This window comes from Esox lucius, chromosome 19, assembly GCF_011004845.1.
Source record: "Esox lucius isolate fEsoLuc1 chromosome 19, fEsoLuc1.pri, whole genome shotgun sequence".
NCBI lineage: Eukaryota > Metazoa > Chordata > Actinopteri > Esociformes > Esocidae > Esox > Esox lucius.
This window is the reverse complement of record NC_047587.1, coordinates 28428356-28443893: the sequence shown is the minus strand read 5'-3', so window position 1 is coordinate 28443893 and position 15538 is coordinate 28428356. Positions and strand designations below refer to the sequence as shown.

The 15538-nt window shown below is 40.4% G+C and overlaps 2 protein-coding genes across 8 annotated transcripts in view; both read left to right on the top strand.

Annotated features, from left to right (window-relative positions):
• The first annotated feature begins 2761 nt into the window (after nucleotides 1–2761).
• LOC105018542 (C-C motif chemokine 4-like) lies at nucleotides 2762–4340 on the top strand. Its single transcript, NM_001304058.1, is given in 3 exon segments — nucleotides 2762–2905; nucleotides 2994–3114; nucleotides 3722–4340. Coding segments are annotated over 3 exon segments (300 nt in total). The 5' UTR covers nucleotides 2762–2835; the 3' UTR covers nucleotides 3831–4340.
• Nucleotides 4341–6987: 2647 nt separating this feature from the next.
• LOC105018543 (septin-7) overlaps nucleotides 6988–15538 on the top strand; it is a 28929-nt gene continuing 20378 nt past the window's right edge. Inside the window, exons 1-2 of one of the 7 annotated variants that reach the window (XM_013139003.4) lie at nucleotides 6988–7331; nucleotides 12255–12351. In XM_013139003.4, coding sequence (XP_012994457.1) covers nucleotides 7293–7331; nucleotides 12255–12351 — 136 coding nt within the window. In that variant the 5' untranslated portion in view covers nucleotides 6988–7292. Of the gene's footprint in view, nucleotides 7332–11731; nucleotides 11919–12251; nucleotides 12352–15538 lie in introns of those variants that run through there. The other 6 variants (XM_020040419.2, XM_010884066.4, XM_010884065.4 and 3 more) reach the window with 6 other exon arrangements.

The following is a 15538-nucleotide window of genomic DNA, read 5'->3' as shown; positions in this document are numbered from 1 at the left end:
TCAAAGCTCTGCCGGAGGTGGGAGTTAAAGATCTCTCTGACAGGAGACTCGGCCAGACGTTCCCAGCAGACCCTTACAGTTCGCTTGGGCCTGCCGAGTCTGTCCAGCTTTCTCCCCCGCCATCGGATCCAACTCACCACCAGGTGGTGATCAGTTGACAGCTCCGCCCCTCTCTTCACCCGAGTGTCCAAGACATACGACCGCAGGTCAGATGAGACGACAACAAAGTCGATCATCGACCTGCGGCCAAACAACAGTGAGAGACCTATCCCCGACCCGTAGGCGCAGGGAAACGACCCTCTCGTTCACCGGGGTAAACTCCAACACATGGCGGCAGAGCTGGGGAGCTATAAGCAAACCCACACCAGCCCGCCGCCTCTCACCATGGGCAACTCCAGAGTGGTGAAGAGTCCATCCTCTCTCAAGGAGTGTGGTTCCAGAGCCCAAGCCGTGCGTAGAGGTGATCCCGACTACCTCTAATCGGAACCTCTCAACCTCACGCACTAGCTCAGGCTCCTTCCCCGCCAGCGAGGTGACATTCCACGTCCCTAGAGCTAGTTTCTGTGTCCAGAGATCGGGTTGTCTAGGCCCCTGCCTTCGACTGCCGCCCGATCCTCTTCGCACCGGCCCCTTATGGTCCCTCCTGTGGGTGGTGAGCCCACGGGAGGGCGGCCCCACGTCACCTGTTCGGGCTGAGCCCGGCCGGGCCCCATGGGGGAAGGCCCGGCCACCAGGCGCTCGCATACGAGCCCCAACCCCGGGCCTGGCTCCAGGGTGGGGCCCCGGCTGCGCCATACCGGGCGACGTCCTGGTTGTGTTTCAGATCTATTTTATGCCTGATGATTCTTGCTGACACTGCCCACAGCCTGGACATTCTTGTCCTTATCAAACTGGTTGTGCAGCTGACTTGTTGTTATTGGAAGCAGCTCACCTCTGTTCATTGACACTGGTCCTCTGAACAGGCAAAAATATTGTATGTTGTCCAAAATTGTTTTTTACCCTTATAATTTCACCAGGCGCAGCCAAAACAGTTATCTGTATAATTACTTTCTGACAACTGCCAATGTAAAAAGGGCTTGATAAAAAATACATTTGATTGATTGAAACATAATGCTCAGCTTGGACATTAGCCCTAAAACATTTTTTAAGTGTAGGTTTAAACAGTATTGTAGAAATATGCAATCCATTTAGGAATCAAGTAAACAGAGAGTCTATTAAAGAATTGAAGTGAAAGGGAAGTGAAACCTGACGGGGTTTTCTTTATCATACACTTCTGCTTTTTGTTTTTGAGGGCGGAGAGGATATTTTACATTTGAACTCTTATGTAAAAAACGAAAAGCTTTTTGAAAATCCCAACAAGGGGGTTCCTAAAGCCAAACAAAAAAAAACATGAAAGACACATATTGAATCATCCCAAATGGCATTTTTTTTAAACTAGTCAATAAAACACATATGTAATTTTTCTCTCATTATATTGATTATTACATTTTGATGGTGCCTAATATGTTAATGAGTAAACATATTGCTGTTCAATCAACTATAAATTAATTTTCTTTTATGGTTGACTGTAGCAAATAAGTAGTAAATAATTTATATGGTTGAAATTCTGTCATTACTACAGTGAATTTGCTTCATTGGACATAATTGATTATGCCCTAAAGACATGGTCATGTATGACTGGAAACACAGTAAAAAAAACACAGTAATAGAATTACTTTTAATGAAGATGGGAAATCACCTGATTGGGTAAAACTCTAAATATCACACCTTAATATACATATTACAGACTGTGTATATCTGTCATATACTATAATTGTAAGACAAATCATTACATATCCTGTGTGAAGTATGAAAACACAAACTCCATATCTATATTTCACTGACAATGGTTTGGGTGATGAATGATGAATAGACCCAAGGCCATGCCTCAGGACTGCATGGCCTGATTACTCCTAGCTGGTTCTTTACATTCTACATTCTACATTCAACCTGAAGACACCTGATGTTGCTGTCCACAGCAAAACTGGTTGGATTGCTCTTTTCTTCTTGACCCATCAACACTTGCCAATGAAAGGCTAACTGACAGTTATATTTTCTTCAGACGATCTGACCCCATGCACCTTTTACTACCACTGTTATTGTTATTTTAAACACTTGGCTATGAGAAGTCAACTGACATTTACATTGACGGCTGAGGAGGTATTTTGTCTCACTGACCATCTAGAACTTTGAATAGCCTGATTTAAGTCTTTGTCTATAAAGACCATGTAGGTATAATCGACTTGGCCCTGCCAGAGTCAGAGTTCCAATTTCTCTACCTATATGTTCCTAACTTTATGGGAGTTTTTATTGCCAAAGATCTTCAACATCATGTTGCTTGCTCTTTGGGGTTTTAGGCTGGTTATCTGTTTAAGCACTTTGTGAGAGCTGAAAAAAGGAAACAAAAGGCTTTATGAAAACATTGGATTCATTAATTGCATAGCTCATTGAATAGGCAAACCGAGTATGGGAAGTCCCACAAGGGCTTTTCTTAATTACTAATTCACAATCATATTCAAACTTCTGGAGCTAAAAAAAAACCAATGTGAAAAAGAGAACTGAAATACAGGCATGTCATGATGGGGGCGCGGGGTGAGAACAACAATGCATGCGACGAAACTAATCACGCATTCACGCCTAATTATGACAGCAGGGAAAGTTTTCGGGGTCACCCCTTACCAAGACTCACCTATAAAGACCTGCCCGCTGTTCACTCCGATTCACAGCACAAGAAGTTTGAGACCAGTTATCAGTCCGGACCTATCCTCATCCAAACTTCACCTCATCTGAGCCAACATGTTCACCTCTCGGTTTGCTATGCTGTCTATGGTTTTCCTGGTACTGAGTGCCATCACATTAAGCGAAGGTAAGAAAGAACTTGAATTTTTGTGTGTGAGTGTGTATATTTGTTTAAGTGTGTGAACCAAACTGACCACAAATGTTGTATTGTTCAGGGCTTCGCATGGCAAGTGGACCGAAGAAGTGTTGCTTTGATTTTGTTGAACGTCCGATACCCAAACAGAGAGTGGTGTCTTACACCATGACCAGCCAGCAGTGCGCCAACCAAGCAGTTCTGTGAGTAAACCCTACTGTACTAATGTGTGTGTGTGGTGAGGTGTGTCAGCTTTATTACAAGTGTGATTCAAAAAATATGCCTCACACTAAATATGCCTCACATTAAATAGGCCTCACACTAAATATGCCTCACACTCTTTAGAATAAAAATGTCATTGAGTAGTCAGGAGATACTGATTCAGGCAAGCGGTGACTGGGATAGTGATACAGTGATTTCAGGGAGATAAGAGAGGGGGACTGACAGGCAATAACTGGGCATCAGTGGACCTAACTCTCAAATCATTGTATGTAAGACACTAGTCCACTAAAAGACACAACATTTATTCGCATCCAAGAAGAAGAATGAAATGTTAGACTGTTTTGTTTATGTTCCCTTTTCTGTATACGCAATCATCTGCTATGTTCCTGTTCCTATGGTCAATGTTTCCTACTTTACATTTGACCTTTACATCTGACATTTTCCTCTACTAAAAAAAAAAGTCCTGTGACATCATGATGTATAATAGGATGTCATAACATGAGGGAGCCATGGGTATATTGTTTATGTATGTCTCTATATGGTGCGTACTGTCATGCTGTGCTTATAACATTTTATGTCTATGTTCAGGTTCAGGACTCAGAGAAGACAGGTGTGTGCCAGGCCCTCAGACAAATGGGTGAAGGAGTACATGATCTTCCTGGACAGCAAGAACTCTGGGAAGCAAATTCCAATGTAACCACATTGACCCACATCTGTATCAACATCGAAGCAAATCCTTCAGAACCTCTTTTGTTCCTTGGTTACACAGCAAGGACAAAAGCTCTGTCTCAGAGGCAGAGAGCAGCCATGGTCTGAATTGAAAACACCATCTGGATAAGCTACATCTATACTGTATGACCTGATCACTGTGAACAGCATGTGCTGTTTAGTATGTCTATATTGTCCACCTCTTTCTTTACCTGTTGATGCCTGCAAACAAACACTGAAGAATTATTGGACTGAGAATGATTGTCAGTATTTATTATTGTTAACTAAAGCCAAACAAGACACCAGTAAAACTGATAAATTTGAATGAGTTGTGGATACTTGTGATAAGAATAATTTAGATAGGTGTTTCAGAATTTCCAATGAATCTTCTGGAAGATATTTTACATTGAGTTATTTTTGATTGTTTATGGAAGTACAGGCAACAGGCCTATAATCTGTTTATTGCTTTCAATTAATTAAAGGAGCTTACAATTGGATTAATAATATGTTGGTTTCAATGCCTCTTTTTCTATGAATGTATGGTCACTGCTTGTGTGAAAAAAAAAACTCTGGAACATGAAAGAGATTCCCTGGTCGTTTCACTGATTTGAAATAAAGCCCTGCATGTCTCTCTGAGACATGTTTAATTTTAAGGGTTAGGTTTACAGTTAGAATTACAAATGGGATTAGGGGTTTAATCAGGGCTACGGTTTTTAGGTCAAGGTTAGGTTAAGGGTTAGAATTAAGGGTTAGGGGAAAACATTTTTTTGACTACTACTGTGTCATATCAAAGCATAGATCAGCACTTCCTGCCTGCGTGTTTGCCTGACTGGATGAATGTATAGCAACACAGTCTCAGGATCAATATCTGCCCCATGTAAATTTGTTTTTTGGCTGAAGCCCCTGGACAGTGTGTTTTGAAAAGTCTTGGTCAATTTTATCTTTTTTATTGCCAAGGAAAACACCCTGACACCTGAGGAAAGCCATTTCAAGAAACAGATTTGTGTGTGTAAAAATGTGCACAATAGGGTCAGGAGAAGGGTAAGGGGTTATGTTTGTGGGTGTGATCTGCATGTGTGTGTACACCTGAAGTCCCCACAAAGAAACAGGCAGGTCCAAATTCTGGAAAAATAGATTTTTTGCTTATAGGTTAGGTTTGGGAACAGAGAACAATTGGGCATACACTGTAAACCCTAATGTATTTTGCACTCAAATGTTTCTACTAAGTGTAACTCAAAGTAAGGGAAAAGTCTTAAAGCATTTATATTATACTAACCTTTACTAAGTTTTCTTAAGTTTAAAATCAAAATGTTCCCAGCATGCTCTGCTTCAGGTTGATAATTTGGAATTGTTTTATTATCCTTCTTTTGCATGTACATTAACTGATTCATACATTTTACCTACGCAAACATCAAACACACACATTTGTCTAAAGTAATCCAATCATGGATATTGTTTTGTAATATGGATAACAAAACAAATATTTTGCACACACTACTGAAATTTGTGTAACAATTACATAAAATATCAATTTTTGTGTCAGATGTTCTGGTTCCAATAGGAATTATGCATTCCTTTGCAAGCCAGTGCCTTGTGGGTAGCTTTGCAAAACTCTGCTGAAGTTCCCAGGATTTCCAGAAAGCTTAGCAGAAGTGTTGATTTTTATTTTGAAAAGCTGGGAATTTCCTTGAAGTTATGAATGTTTCTTAAACATGATTTTCAGACCATTGTGCCAGGAGTTCAATCTGACATTTCACAGCATATTTTGACAGCATCTGAAATGAACAGTCCATGAGCTCATGGTGGGGGGCTTACAAGACTTCAAAATAAGGATTCATGAATATGTTAAGTATTCACAGTTTAATATTTTATAACTGTTGGCAAGGAATTGATGAAAGGAAGGAATGTGTTCAATAACCATGTCTCAGGCATTAAAAAATACAGTCATGGGTGGTAACTCTAGAGATCATTTAAAGGGCAATGCATATTGGGAAATGTATAATTTTATGTACAGTAAACTTGAAATAAAAAAATTACAAATCTTAACTATTAAGTTCCAATAAATTGTAATTTTTAAGTAATTACTTACTTAAAAAAATTAAATATTTTGATGTAATCAGTTTCCACAAAAGTCTTGAGTATTCTGAACTTATTAGGTTTTACAGTGTAGTGATGGAATTGGGGTTACTTTTAGGTTTTGGTTAGGCAGTGGGACTAGGTTAAGTTTTGAAAGGATTTAAAGACATGCATGTCTCTATGAACATTTGTGTTATGATATTAATGAAGTTACAATCAACAAAATAAATGTGTGTAATATACTGACATGTAACAGACAAAAGGAAAAACCTGAATAAATTAGTAGAGGACCATAACAAATGCAGATGCTTCTATACAGTTGTACTGCATGATACAATTAAACAATTAACATCATATCACACGGTGTGGCATGTATGAAAATGCTGAGCAGGCCCACTTGATCTTGATTTTGGATCAAGTTTTACAGCGCTCTCCACCACACCATCAAAACACCAAATGAGGGAACATCTTTTGCAAGAATGGTGTTCCAATCCTCCAGTAGAGTTCAAGAGACAGGTAGAATCTATGCCAAGGCGCATTGCAGCCGTTCTGGGGGCTAGTGGTGTGTGTTGGTATTGCCTTTTCTGTCAGAATGTTTAAAACGTCTCTGTGGTATCAGAAACCCATATGTGTAGCCATAACCTGTGTGTACCATAATTAGGGTATCTCGCAATATTTTCTGGTTAATAACCTAAAATAAATGTAGACGAATAAATAAACATGTCACATTGTAAAATGGGCATTGATCAAAAAATTACCTCTAGGTACCACAACCCTCTTCAGCCACAAGAGAGCGCAACTAGACCGTATGCGACTGTTGTTGAATGGCAAAATGAAATCGAATGCTTTCTTGATCATCTTGTTGTGTTGAGAATTGAAATGCAGAACCTGATACATATTCTAAACTTGCCCAGAAAATCTATCCAAATTCAGCTGTACGTAATTGTCCGTCCAAGACATTAATGTAAAACATTTGAGATAAAAGACTCTGCTCACCACAATGCAGTGCGTGTTTCCAATCGTCTTGTGTGATGTCACCATTTTTAGATGTCTTTCGCCAATAGGCACGCAGTTTCAAAGGAGGAGACAATCGCATTTCGAGATAGCTACGCTGCAACGTTTTTCCCTTCCTTCTGTGGTTCGTAAATGCTTTACTAGTCGCATGTTTATACCACCAACCTGCCCAATTTCATTCATTTGGGCCTGTTTAGAGGCACCAAGCTGTGGTTGCTACCAGTAAGCTTAGTAAAAACCTTGAAGTCGATCTCTTTTTGAAACGAGCGTATTCACGCTTTTGTTCCGTCGTAAGAACATCTTTTTATGCCTGATCTATTCGGCTGTAGGGTGGGTGGTGTCTCAGTAGTAGTCCTCTACAATGATCGAACGACCAGAATCTACAGTTGCCAGCATTGCAGTAAGTGTTATTATTATCACATCAAGTCCGTGTTCGTTGGCTCTCGTGTGAACTGAATTCAAATATGATAATGAATGAAATGTAAACATGGATTATAAAATCAAGCCATGTTATCTTCAACTTTGTATAACTCCATTATGGACCATGACAGTAGGAGAAAAAGGAATGATACCGAAAATTATAATTTTCTCATAGCCCACCGCATGAGTACGATTTATTATATTCAGTTCTCCCTTAACTGACATGAAGACAATTTACCAGCTCTGCAAGCGGAATACTCACTATGAACGTTTTATTATAGGCCTCGCCTCAGTGTGCATCCCGATTCATCTTGACAGTGTCTGATTCCGCTTTGTTTTACACATTTACGTTTTGTGTATGTAATTAGTAGTCTATTACTAGTCTTAGATTGTGACAATTTTGTTGTCATAAACTGGTAACTAGTTAACCATAAATTACTCTATCAACGCGGATGCGTGGCGAACATGCTGGTGATAGTAATGGGAAGAATTTTAACCTATAGTTTTGCATTGTGGCCATGGGCCTGGTCACGCACCGACCGGTCAAAGTGACCATGAAAGGCGTTTACGGATGAGTTCTGTACCGGGTCGTGGAGGAGAATGGACATGCGTCTAATAAAGAGGAGGCTATTTACATAGGCGCAACCGCCAGTCCCCAAAATGAAAACGGGAATGTTTCCGGGCAGGTATTCCCGATAGGCCTCTGACGTTTTTTTACTTGTGCCCTTGAAAGGCTATTATATATCTATTTTGAGATATCTATAGAGTATTTGATGATGTAATTATATAATTATAATAAATAGGTATTGTACATATGTTCAAATCAATATTGGTATAATGCAGAAAAAAGTTATTTGACAAATTTGCATTTAAAAAAAACTCATCTAATCAGAATACAGATGTTCATCAAGCTTACCGTTATGTGCCTGACTCGTTAAAGGAGTAATGCATGTTCTTGGACTCCACCCCCTTTCCCCCATCTGTTTTGTTTTGCCCCAGGTGATAAAAGCTGTGATGGCATCTGAGCAACATTATGTAACAGAGCATTTTCAGGGAGGGAGTATGGAAATTGCTTTAGGGACATTTAAAATCACTACGCGCCTGTACACATAATGAACGGGTAACAACAGTGAGATATTATTTTCGCTTAGATTCACACATACCCGCTGTGTATGTGACATTTGACTTGGGCCTTTTCTTTTTCCACTAATGATGTGAGTTAATTGTAACACTCTTGATTGTCCCAAATTGATACCAATGGGTCAGTGAGATGTAGGGAACTGTGGGGGATTACACCACTGTCACATGCTGATCCACAGTTCTGAGTACATTCATGTCCCATTGTCCCTTTCATTTAAAATGAACAGCATACTATAGACAGGCACTGATAGATATAAGCTGTGCTGTAGGGCCTTTTGGATATAACTTATTTCTATGCAGTGAACTTGGTTTCATTTTGGTTGATGGTTAGAATATCCAATGTGTGTTCATCCATGCTGCTATGGGGTCACTGGTTATACAGAACACCAGTTTCATCTGGTGTCAAAATCAGCTTGGGGGCAAAGTCTTGGAACTTAATTTGTCATTACATAATAACACATTTATTGCACACCGTATAGTCATTACACAACTGGTATTACATGCAGTCATGTAAAAAATAAGTGCATCCCATAGAAAGTAATTTCTGTTATATATTTGGAAACATGAATATCCAAGCTAAATTCTAACGATATTCGTTGATAAAATCCACCCAATATAACAAATCACACCGACAAATGAACTTTCTAACCATTTATGCAATTAAATTGAAATAAAATCACATTTTATGGATTGGAATAGCTAAGTACACCCTTGCCTTTTTCAATAGCATAAAATGGCTAAAATTAGAGTCAGGTTCACCAAAAAAGTTAATGTTGAAAATCTTTAGAAAGTAACTTAGGAGGGTCCAAGCCAAGATCATAAAACCTACCGAGGCCCTCAACAAAAGGGTAATTGATGACTGCTAGAATGATAGGGGTTACAAAGCCATTTCCAAGCATTATAAGTACATAATTGAGTTGTCCAACGAAATATCTAAAAATAGAGAAAATTCCAAATCATTGGCAGTCTACATAGGACAGGTTGTTCGACCAATTCAGTTCAAGAGCTGACAGAAGATGCTCATAGAAGTCTCTAGGAACTCCAGGATAACATCTAGGGATGTACCAGCATCTCATGCCAGAATTAATGTCAAAGTGCATGAGTCAACTTTCAAAAGAGATTGCACAAAAGCCTCTGCTATCAAAAAAGAATATCAAGACATGACTGACATTTGCCCGACAACACCCAGGTAAAGCCCAAAACTACTGGAACCATTAGCTCTGAACACATGAGTCAAAGATGTTGTTTGACCACAATGCAAGGACACCATGTTTGGCAAAAAGTAAACACTGCATTTTGAAGAACATCATACCAACTGTAAATCATGGAGGTGGTGGCATTATGGTTTGGGGCTGCTTTGCTGCTGTTGTTGTTATTGAGTCAAACTTGAATTTCATATTGTACCAGAGAATTCTTGAGAATTTGATGCCTTCTGTCAAAAAGCTGAAGCTTATCCAAACATGGATCTTGAAACATGACAATTATCCAAAACACACAAGTAAAGCTACAACAGAATGGCTCAAAAGAAGGGGGACCTCAAGGGGGCCGTGCCTGCAAGAAAGCCTTTAAATATTATACAGTTGAAGCGATACTGTTAAAAGGGTAACAATTATTCCCATTTGATTTAAAAGACTGATAGACAATTACAAGAAACAGCTAGATTAAGTTATTTGAGGAAAATGTGGGCAATTGGGACATCAGCCATTGAAGCAATGGGTGTACTTAAGTTTTCCGCACTATTTAATGTAAAAAAAAATTGTGTGATTTGTTTAATTGGATTTCCTTTATAAATTTGGTTGGGATTTAACTCCGATATCCATGTTGTCCAAAACAAATTACTTTCCCAGGGGTGTACATACTTTTTCACATGACTGTGTTCTGTCAGAGTTTGGTTCTCGGCTGAAGTACTTTTCTAATCTATTATCATCTGATCTAGGCTCGGGTTAAGTGTAAAATGTGGGATATGATACCTATAGATAAAGGGACAATCAACCCACACAGAGTTGGTATATCATATATATTTTGCTCCACTAAGCCTCTTTCCTCAAAAGGGCAATTACAGTGCCCTTACTAGTGTAGTCCACACACCCTTGCACTGCATTCACAATTTGCTGCTTTGAAAACAATGCATAAATATTGCCCCAAGATGGGTGAGCAAAGCCTGTTGCAGGCAGCGGATCCTGCCCCGCCAGCTGATTCAAACAGGCCCATGAGGGATACGAGTAAAAGTAATTCTCTTCAGAAACACTCCTGGCCACTCTTGAAAGTCTAAAACTAAATCAAAGGCATCTAGGAATATAACGCATAACATAACAGCAAAGACATATGCATTACTAGTCAAAAGTTTGGACGCACCTACTCAGTCAAGGGTACTTTATTTTTTATTATTCTCCATATTATAGAATAACAAGACATCAAAACTATGAAATAACAAAATAATCATGTAGTAACCAAAAGTTTTATATTTTAGATTCTTCAAAGTAGCCACCCTTTGCCTTGATGACAGATTTGCGCTCTCTTGTCATTCTCTCAACCAGCTTCATGTAGTCCCCAGGAGCCATTTCAGTTAACAGGTGTGCGTTGTTAAAAGTTAGTTTTTGGGATTTCTTTCCATCTTAATGTGTTGGAGCCAATACTTTTTGTGACCAGGTAGGGTTGATATAGAAGACCATCCTTATGTCTGTTTGTAGTAGTCCATATAATAGCAAGAACAGCTAAAATAAACAAATAGAAACAACAGTCCATCATTACCTCAATGTCAGCTAATCCGGAAAATTTCAAGAACTGTGAAAGTTTCTTAAAGCATTTCATAAACCCAATGTAGGAAAAGGGACACGGTTTGCCCACCCCTGCCCTAAGAGATGTGGTAGGTTAGTCCTATTGAAAATGAATCACAGCTGTAAGCCCATCTTAAATCAGCACATTGTGAAGACTGAAAGGGGGTGTGTGGACTTTACTAGCAACTGTAACTATACTCAGAAACATCCACTCACCACTGTAAAACTACCGCTCTCTACCAGCCTGATGTGGTGTCTCCTGACTACAGGCAAAGGGAGAGGGCACATCTTCAGGGTGTTGGTAGACCGTCTCCCATGGGATACTGTGTGGGAGGGACTAGTATGCCCCCCCCCCCCCCACTCTACCCCGGTTTTTTCCATTGGGGCATGCATGAGAGGTCTGGTGAACAGGGGCAGGCAGCAATCAATTGTGTTTGCCTTGTGTAGCGTGCATGACAACGCGCTGGAAGAGAGAGAGGATGAGATTAATGCAGATAGAGGCAGAGGCAGAGGGAGGAATGGAGAAATACGTTGCTAAAGACAAGGAGAATGCACAGCTTGGGAATGCGCTGGCTGTCATCTGGTGCGAGATCCACTGTCTCCATGACGACGTGACTCAAATGATGGATATGATGGATATGATACGACACGTAAATACCATTGGAGGAGTAGTTAAGACTAACTTACCCTCTTCCTGTCCACGAGGAAGGGGAATTTAGATGGCCCTTTCCCTCTTCCTTTCCTTTAACCCTTTGTTGTTAGATTTACTTTACCCCCTTCTTCTCCTTTTACATTTGTACAAACCTCACACCAAAAACTTTCTTCCATGCGACCACTGTTTCAAAGGTGCTTTATCACCCCAAGCCAGAGCAGTGTTAATTATGGCCTGTAAGTCTCGCTCCGGGTTGTGTGTGTGTGTGCAGAGGTGCGGAGGTTTGCCCCCCACTGAAGATTCCAGAGTAACTGTGTGTGTTTTCTTTCAGCAGAGGAATCTGGAGGGGTATGTCGGGTTTGCCAACCTTCCCAACCAGGTGTACAGGAAGTCTGTGAAGAGGGGCTTTGAGTTCACACTAATGGTTGTTGGTGAGTCACTTTGTCTGCCTTTCTTTTATTGTGTGCATTATCGCTCCTTCACACACACGCACACATACACTCACTCTAGTGTTCTCTCTCCTATGTCTCAGCCAGTCAGCATGAAATGTCTCACATCATTCAGACATGCATATAAAGGACACTGTTTAAGGGCTGTATGTGCCAGAAGGAGAGTGGCAAAATTCAATGTCAACAGGATAGGTTTCAGCCTTGTTGCATATGGGCCTCACGTTCTTTCTTTTTGGCTCTTACCACTGCAGACCTTAGCCAAGCCAAACTACCCAGAACCAACTGGATCTGTGGAAGACAGAACAAACACACCAGTGTTTGGAACACAACGATGAGACACTCAAACACGTACCCACTCACATACACACACATTGTACGTTTCAAACTTTTAGACACACCATTGTTAACTCTACCAGACCCCCATCAAATATTTTAAAACAATCTCCTCAGTTTAGGGCTATCAGACAGTGAGCTGTAGTTTTAGCCGTGTGAAGATTGGCTGTAATGGAAGCCAGCTGGGCTCACTGTTTTGACAGGCTGGGGCTCTGTTTGGGTCTTGACTCAAAGCAAATCCGCTTGCTTGTAGAGTCCGGTCACTTGGAAGTATCTCCACTGTTCCGCTGTCACTCCGTGAGACGGGCGCCACAGGACTTTGGCTCTGGATATTTTTTCCCTCCAAAATCCTGGGACGGAAAAAACCTGTTTCCTGACTTTTTGAGCCAGCTGGCAATGTTTTTTTTGCAAATATTGGAAAGATGGGAGAGGTCCGTGCTGCTCTACAAAGAAAGTTGTCCAAATCCATGATATAGCGTAGGAACAAAGTGGATGCTAAACAGCCTACTGAAACCATTCACTTTACAAGGACTAGGAGTCTACAGACTTCAGCTTCTCTTTATGCACATTCTCTACCTACTAGGGCAATCTCAGTGTTCCCTTCAATCATCCATGTTGTCTGTGTCTGCATCCCTGCCTGGCTGCTTCCTGGTTGTGTGTGCAAGCTATGTGTGTGAGTTCTGTTAAGATGGACTGACCGGCTTAGCTCTGACCAGCTTACTTGCTGACCTGAGAGGGGACGCAGGCTTTGGACCGGTAATCTACAAGATCAATTGTAGTTTCCTCAGTGTTGTTTTTCTCGGATTCACTCACCAGTGGTTAGTGAGGCCTTGGCTCTGCCCTTGGTCTCTTTAACTACCCGTTCATCTTCCCCTGGCATTATCCCATCCCCATTCTGTTAAGTGAGAAGTAGGCATTGGTCTGAAGTTAGAAAAAGAGAGGACGTTCAAGAGAACCACAATGCCTACATTACCCATTCTCTACAAAGGTTTTCCAGCACATAGCCTTGACTTAATGTAACAGCTATGTTGGTCACTGTACTTCTAATGACATGTAGGTAGGTTTAAGATTCAGACCTCCTCAAATGAGCAGTCTTTGTTTTAAGGACATGGTGTCTCCAAGTGGCTACACATCTTTACAAAGCGTGCACAGTTCCTAAGTAATTCAAATACCCTTATTGGTTTTGTTTGAAACACAGCCCTGCATCCACACATTCATACAACAATCTTAAAATGTTAGGTATTCACAAGGCATTATACAGAAACAGATCGTAATGTCAATGCGAAATAGCAAGGACTAATGCACTGAAGTGCATGTTCAATGGTGCCTTTTCTTCCAAGTACATCAGGTCCCTTCAGTTTAGGCTACAGCATTTCCCTCACTCAGGCTACAACACATTTACAAAAGCTGCCCATTTAGCAGAAGGTATAGGACCAACTTCTTGTCACTTTCAGTGTTTAAGTTAAGAATGTCTCTCTGTCAGACTCATGCAGCGCTGTGAAGTGCCTTACCTTTGTCCTCTAGATTTTGTCTTCTAATAGCTAAAATCAGTTTGAACTGACTATAAAGCATGGTGGCTGATAAAGCATGGCAGTTGTAAAGCATGGCAGTTGTAAAGAAAACGGTGAATGTCCCTTTACCAAACATGATTGCTTATGCAAATCTTTTATATTAAAATTAGTAGATAAGCTTAGATGCTTTGTTTTCACTTCAGAAACATTCACCTTATGTTTACATGTGTATTAAATGTCTCAGCCAAATGTGGTTACCTGTTGATCTTGGTCAAGGAGATGTTACTTAAGCTTGCTTCAATGTTTTCCTTGCCTCACAGTGAAGTGTTATAACTGGTAGCTCTTATGATAAGTTGTATGGTGGAGTAGCTAGCTGGCTGGTTACATTTTGGGCATTTGTATTTGAGCCGAATACTGGATGTTTTTCCCTTTTCACATTATTCTTTGTAAACCCTGGATTTGGTTGTGTGTGAAAATCCCAGTAACTGAGCAGATTGTGAAATACTCAAACCGGCCTGTCTGGCACCAACAACCATGCCACGTTCACAATTGCTTAAATCACCTTTCTTTCCCATTCTGACATTCAGTTTGGAGTTCAGGAGATTGTCTTGACGAGGACCACACCCCTAAATGCATTGAAGCAACAGCCATGTGATTGGTTGATTAGATAATTGCATTAATGAGAAATTGAACAGGTGTTCCTAATAATCCTTTAGGTGAGTGTATATTGATATACATGTTGTTACATTTCATTTTGCTAAGTTGGCCCACTTTTTAACTTCTGCAAAATAATATATTTATGGCCATAACTGATTGCATGTTTCAGCCATACATGTATTTGTAATTTAACTATGCTAATATTGGTTATGCAGTACATTGCATCTGGTTAGCTTTTAACAAATGTTGGCTTTAGCTGAGGGTTATGTTAGTTAACCCTCCTGTGTAGTGTGCACATGTCTTTTATAACCTCACACGTGCCGATTCTGTCAGTATCTGTTAAGACTCAGCAGTTCAAAGTGAATTTTTTATAGATTGCTCACTACTTCCGCAAAATCTCTGGTAACTGGCTCACATTCTCTATTTTAAGATCTTGACTTTGAAGTTAGCCTAGAGTAGACAGTCATTCTTTAATCCTACAAAAGTATAGTATGTTGGACTCAATATCCTAGTTATGTTGCTTATATCTGTCGATGTGTGAGTTGCAGATCTTTATCTCGAGAGATGTCCTTTGACCCTACTCCAGCCATGACTTCACTTCTGAACAATAGTGTCACTACTGCAGTCAGACTCTCTGAAACATCCCTACTCATCCCCTTCCCCGTTTC